Below are 7,094 nucleotides of genomic sequence, written 5' to 3' on the forward strand. Positions count from 1 at the left end.
AAGTTTAAAATAATATAAAATAAAAACCCAAAGCATGTTTTAAGACTATGTGACATATGCTAGTTGTAATTTTGAAATGACACAAAAGTCTATATCAGGTGTGTCAAATTTATATAAATTCTACTTGCTAATATTTTCTGAATAAAAATATATATATATGAAAATCAGTCTTTCTAACATGGTTTCTGGCTATCCACGAATACCAATTACCTTACTTTTATCATTTCAAATTTTATAAACTTTCCAGAAAAGGAGGCTGCATGTATAGCCAAGCAAACAAGGCACTGGACATAAAGTCGGGAAGACCCAAGTTAAAATCTTGCTTCACTCTTACTGGTTATGTGAGCCTAGACACGTCTCACTCTCTCACTCTTAGCTTGTTTCCTCAAATGTAAAATGAGAGTGTTGGACTAGATGATCTCTAAAGTTTCTTCCAGTTCTAAAACTACTATCCTGTGAAAATATGATTAATTTAAATCAATCTAAGTCAGATGTTGGTATGCAAAGAATACATATGATACAGGCTGTGGCTGCTCTTGGGAAGTTTGCATCTAATCAGAGTAAAAACATAGCCTAGAGAATGGCCAAGTTAAATGCAAAAGAGACTTTTAATAAAGTGGATCTCTTACCATATCCTCAGGGAATAATTTTCCTTTTTGATTTTTAATCCTTTGCATGAGATCACCTTCATCACAATATTCCATCACGATATACAAGTGTCCATCAGCTTGGATAAATTTAAGATTGTTATTTTTCCATAAACAACAGTATTCAGAAACTATGTAAGAATGAAATAAATTAGTATTTACCTTCAAATGACTCCTTAAAGGCAACAATATTGGGATGTCTCATTTTAGCCAATAGAATGGCTTCCTTCCTAGAGTTCTTTATATCAGAGAGAGACTACAAAAAATTATTTTTAAAGTATAATTCTACAAAATACATTCACAAAATGTTCAGTAACAGTAATTCACAGTCATAAAATACAACCCTGTTAAGATAGTTAATCTAAGTACTATTATCCCCTTTTAACTAAAAAGGAAATTGAGGCAGAAGAAGATAAAAATGATTCACTATATAAGTGAATATCATTGCCAGGACTGGAAGGTCTCTGAATTTCAAAGTTAATATTCTTTTCTGCTAAAACATTGCTCATGAAAATGAATTTATATTCTTTAACTGGTTTTGAAACGCAAGGCTAATTTAAATCACTTTATACAAATCCACTTATTTTGTGTCCCATGAATTAATATAATAAGTGCTTAATGATTTGCATAATAAAATTACAACTCACATTTATATTGTTTCATTCTATAAAAAGCCCTTTCCTCACAAAAGCACCACGAGGTAGGTTGTACAAATATTATTATCTCCATTCTACTGGGGAGAGAATGGGCTCAGATGAAATGATTTGCCCATAGTCCCCATACAGGAAGTCAGGGCAAGAACTTAAAGGCATCACCTGGATCTGGAAGTAACTACTACAAAAACTTCCTCTTTTAGATGAGACCCTGAGGGTCAGGGAGGTCAAGAAAGTTGCAGAAGGTCACTGCTAAGCAAGCATATAAAGTGGGATTGGAACCCGCACTCTTCCCACTATAAGCACGCTGCCTGATCCTCTGATTCCAAATCAAGGAACGGTCTGGGCTAAATCGAATGTTTTCTATCAGATTCACTCATCACATAGTCTGTCTGGGGACCAATCTGTCATAGGCGATCAGTGTGTCTCCAGAGAAACATAAAGCAATTTTGAAAAGCATGAATATAATGTAATTGGGAAAGTAAATAATAATGATGAAAATAATATTAATGATATCTAGCATTTAAATAGCTCTTTGCAAAAAACTCCATATATACAGGGTATTCCAAATGTCTATTTTAAGCTTTAACCATTTAAAACTGGGGCAACTACATAGCCCAGTGGATAGAGCATCAGCCCTGGGTTCAAATCTGACCTCAGAAACTTCCTCCCTGTGTATCTCTGAGCAAGTGCTGACAGCCTAGCCCTTGCCACTCTTCTATTTTAGAAAAGAAACTGAGAGAGAAGGTAAGGGTTATTTTTTTTTAACTTCACTAAAACTTTTGGGATATCCTATATCAGTGATTCCCAAAGTGGGTGCCACCACCCTCTGGTGGGTGCTGCAGCGATCCAGGGAGGCAGTGATGGCCACAGGTGCATTTATTTATCTTTCCTATTAATTGCTATTAAAATTTTTTAAAAATTAATTTCCAGGGGCACCAAGTAATATTTTTTCTGGAAAGGGGGCGGTAGGCCAAAAAAGTTTGGGAACCACCATCCTATATCATCTCATTTAACCCTTAAAACAATCCTGGGAGGATAGGTGCTCTAATTATCCCCATTTTGTACCTGAAGAAACTGAGGCTCACAAAGGTTAAGTGACTTGCTCATGGACACAAAGCTAGAAAAGATCAGAGGCAGAATTTGAACTCAGAGGTCTCCTGACTTTAGGTTGTCTATCCACTACCTAAATGTTATAAATAAATACTAAAACATATATGTATGTGTATATGCACAGCCCACATATAAATGCATTCCAATAGGCAATGTAAATGATTTTAGGGTTCCAAATTGTGTTTTCTACATTGCTGGTCTCTTCCTTTAATGTGGATAATACAAAGTCAACTGGAAATGCTGGTACTCCACATAGCAACAAAGATACATGCAGAAACAACATATTAAAAAAAAAGTTCCAAAAGAATTTTTCCCATAAAGGACTAACATTATCTTAGAACAGAAATGTAAATGGCCTCAGACACTTCCTAGCTGTGTGACCCTGGGCAAGTCACTGAACACCCCCCTTGCCTAGCCCTTAACACTCTTCTGCCTTGGAACCCATACACAGTATTGATTTAAAGATGGAAGGTTAGGGTTTAAAAAAAAAAAAAGAATAGAAATGTAAAAGCTACAGGTTTAATCTTTCCATTATGAATCTTGCACTGACTGCATTTTGGCTTTTATAACAAAGTTAAGGATAAAAGTAGAAAATCCTTGATATTAAATAGTCTTCTGAAATCCAATGAAATCTATTATCCAATAAATGTTTTAAATCTAACTAGAGTAAAACATAATTATAAAATACTTCCCCTATCCTAATTCCTTTCTGCTGGCAGTCAGTCACACAGCTAGGAAGCAGCAGAATCAAGGTTTGGACTTCTGCCCTGGGACCCCCGGGCAAGTGGGACTTTTTACTGGGTCCATATAAAAGGAACTAATGTGTAAAAAGCTTCAAGAGCTTAGCTTGGAAAAATATATACTTTTTTTAAAAATTAAGGCTTATTCAGCAAACCAGTAAAATTTTCCTGTCAAATGAGAGTGTTTGGCTAGAATATAGGACATATAAAAGGAACTAAAGTGTAAAACACCTCAAGAGATTAGTTTCTGCTCCTCTTTCAGCTCCTCCAAAGTCAGGTTTTATTTGAAAAGAGGTCTGTGTGAGTGAAACCAGTCCTTGCCTCTATGTGAGAAAGACTGACATCTTATTTTCCAGATAAAAATAGAAGCTTTAAGAAGAGGGAAAGAGACAAAAACGAAGCCAACTGAGCTAGATCCATTAATTTTAGGACTTCTCAAATTCGGAATAATTTTTTTTCTGAGTAATAAAACTCTCATTTCTTTTCCATAAACCATTCATCTTAAGAACTGGAATGGAATTTTATTTTGGGATAATCTAGTCAATTCCTTTCTATAAAGATCAGAAAGGTAAGGCTTTGTTGTGATTCAGTGGTTTCAGTCTTTTTTTTTTTTAAACCCTTGTACTTCAGTGTATTGTCTCATAGGTGGAAGATTGGTAAGGGTGGGCAATGGGGGTCAAGTGACTTGCCCAGGGTCACACAGCTGGGAAGCGGCTGAGGCCAGGTTTGAACCTAGGACCTCCTGTCTCTAGGCCTGACTCTCACTCCACTGAGCTACCCAGCTGCCCCTTCAGTGGTTTCAGTCTTATCTAACTCTTCATGCCCCCACTTGGGATTTTCTTGACAAAGTTTCTGGAGTGGTTTGCCACTTCCTCCTCCATTTTATTTTATAGATGAGGAAACTGAAGCAAATAGGATTAAGTATCTTGCCTATGATCACATAGCTAGTTTCTGAGGCTAGATTTGAATTTGGGTCTTTCTGATGCTTTATCATTTTTTGTTTGCTTATTTTCTTCCACCATGGCTGAAACTTCATTTGGCCACAAGTAGACACAATGAGCAAACCAACAATGTCAGTTCTCTTCATCAATAGTGTAAAGGCTATTATAATCATCTGCATCCACGAGGATGATACATTATTTTAAAGAGATGGCAAATAGCTAGTATTTTTTAACCTTGACACTCATCCTGATTCAACTAGGGAGTAAGTGTGCTTCCAAATCTAATGATGCACTGAGAATTAATTTCTTAAACAATTACCTTGGGAAGCCTTATTTCCTTCATCGCGTACTTCTGGTTGCTGCTTTCTTGTCGTACTAAGAGAGCCCGGCCAAAGGAGCCTTCCCCAATCACCTTCAGTACCGTGTAGTCATCCATAATGAAGTGATGGTTGGCCTTAGGTAAAGTTACATTTCATTAGCTGGTTTCCTAAATCTTTCAGACTGAATTTAAGACAAAAGAATCAGCACTGATTACATTTATTTTTTTAAATGAGAAACTATGACCCTTCTTATACTAAAACAAAGCTACCTTGAATTGTTTGAAAGAGAAATGCTACAGAAATTAAAAAAAAAAAAAACAAAAAAATGTAAAATGTAAATCATTTTTCTTGAGGCCTAGTTTGTTGAAATTTTTTATTTTATGTAATCCATTTTCTATTAAAGTTTAGGGATATTGCTAAGGACTGGACCTGTGATTTCACTGGCAACCCAATCCAATAAGCATTTATTAAGCACCTACTATGTGTATGAGGTGCTAGGAATATACAAACTGAAAAGCAGTTCTTTTCCTTAAGGATATTCCAGGCTACAGTGGAGAAACAGGCCAAGTAAATGTAGATGATAATTTGAAGAAGGAAAGAGTAAGAACAAGCTGGAGATCAGGAAAGGCTTCTCTCAGGAAGTGATACATAAACTGGGGCCAAAGAATTCTAATAGGTAATGAGGAAGACGGAAGGCAATTCAGCAACTGGTATCCAAAGTCTATACAGAGGAACAGAGGTAGGAAAGAGAAACCCAATAGCACATACAGTTGTTTGGTTAGAATACAGGACATATAAAAAGGAACTGATGTGTAAAAAGCTTCAAGAGCTTAGCTTGGAAAAATATATACTTTTTTCAAATTAAGAACTAATCAGCAAACCAGTAACATTTTCCTATGTCAAATGAGAATGTTTGGCTAGAATATAGACATATAAAAGGAACTAAAGTGTAAAAAGCCTCAGGAGACTAGCTTAGAAAAAAATACACTTTTTTTAAAATTAAGGACTAATCAGCAAAACAGTAAAATTTTCATATGTCAAATGAGAATAATTCTTTTTTTTTAAAAAGCTTCCATTCCAAAGGGCTGCATCTTTGATTTAGTAAAGTTTAGGCAAATGAAGGAATAAACGTCAAGCTATTTTAAATTCTATTCTTAGGTCTCCCTCATTCTTTTGGTTTTTGTTTGGTTGGTTGGTTGGTTTTTTATCCATGAGATTTCTTTTTTTTGGGGGGGGGGGGCATCGTTTATTTTGAGGTAAATTTGTCAGTGAACAATGATCATCATTTGTATGATCGGTGGTAATTTTTTATTTTCTTTGGGTAGTTATCACATTAAGATTACTAACTTGTCTAGTTTTTCCAGGGTTATGCAGCAACGGATCTAATTCCCGGAAATTATAATAATAATTAAAGAAAAATGTCCAGAACTGTCACTTAACTAACATTTGCCTAGAAGTTTCATATGAAATTCGAATTCAGGGCTTGGGACCCCAGCATCTAGATTTGGACTGGACTTCAAGAGGCTGAGTTAAATACCTGGCCCAAGGAAGGAAGCTCTGCTACATAATCCCAGGGAGGCTGAATTTTAATATCCCAATGATAAAGATCTCACTAGGCTGACTCCACTCATCAAATAGTTCAAAATGTATTTATACTGATTGGGTAAAAATGTGCTCTCCCCATAAGTTCTTCCAATATTTGCTAATTCTATCCAGGGATATTAAGGCAGTACAAATTTAGTCCCTCTTCTACAAGGCAGTCCTACTGTGTACTGTTTTCAGTGATCCACTCTTGCCTCAGTCTTTAAATCTTTCCTCTTATCATTATCTCCCTCCAGGCAAACAGAAAATGGTCCAGGCAAATGAACACTCCCTGCCAGCAAAGACGGAGAATGGGTCTAGGAACCAGTTGTGCGCCCAGAGAGCGGCACCTTACCTCTCCAAGGGGAGTTATCTAGGTAGCTGGGGAGACGACCAGGAACGCTCAAGCTTGTTTAGGCATACTTGTGCATTGCCATTGTGCCCTTTGACATCTCTGTTCTGGGGGACTATCCCCAATTCACTTAGAACGACCCTCTTTAAAAAAACCTCGGGCTTCCCTCTGGCTTTGCAAAGGAACACGGACGCCGACGTCTTGATCAGCGCATAGGTGCAAAGGGTCAGGATGGGAGAGGACTAGTCTAGGTAGAGTTGGCTGGGGTTCGGGGTGGGGGTGGGGGCGGGACGATTGGAGCGCGGTCGGAGCGGCAGATCTAGTGGGGGAGGGGAGGGGCCAGCAAGGTTGGCTGCCTCTGACCTACCCAGCCCAGCCAGGAAGTGCAGGACACGCGCTCCCAGCCCTTTGTTTCCTCTGGGGAGCGCCGGGGGTCTTTACGCACTCCGGCCACCAGCTCAGCTCCCCCTCCCCACTCTTTCGTATACCCTCATTTATCTGCAGTCCCCGAGCTTCCCCCAGGTGCCCCCCTTGGCTGCGCTCAAGCGGAACCTTTCTGGAGCCGTGGCAGCCGGAACCTAAGCACCCCGGTGAATAAAAACTACAGGATACTAGTGCGGCCGGGCATCTGATGAATTGGCTTTCTGGTTCTCGGTTCAAAACCAAACAACTCAAGAGCGGGAGGGAGAGACTCCAAAAGTCCGGGCTAGTGTTTGGTTTTAAAGACATTACTGTGTTGCCGCTGCA

The 7,094-nt window shown here is 38.2% G+C and overlaps 1 protein-coding gene across 2 annotated transcripts in view; it reads right to left on the reverse strand.

The window, feature by feature from the left end:
* Positions 1-4,530, reverse strand: part of NEK3 (NIMA related kinase 3) — a 37,343-nt gene extending 32,813 nt beyond the window's left edge. For both annotated transcript variants that reach the window (XM_044666057.1, XM_044666056.1), the window contains exons 1-3: positions 4,414-4,530; positions 810-903; positions 630-727 (exon numbers count right to left, since the gene is read on the reverse strand). In XM_044666057.1, coding sequence (XP_044521992.1) covers positions 630-727; positions 810-903; positions 4,414-4,530 — 309 coding nt within the window. The remainder of the gene's footprint in view (positions 1-629; positions 728-809; positions 904-4,413) is intronic.
* Positions 4,531-7,094: the final 2,564 nt, after the last annotated feature.

The sequence above is a fragment of the Gracilinanus agilis genome, chromosome 3 (assembly GCF_016433145.1).
Source record: "Gracilinanus agilis isolate LMUSP501 chromosome 3, AgileGrace, whole genome shotgun sequence".
Taxonomy (NCBI): Eukaryota; Metazoa; Chordata; class Mammalia; order Didelphimorphia; family Didelphidae; genus Gracilinanus; species Gracilinanus agilis.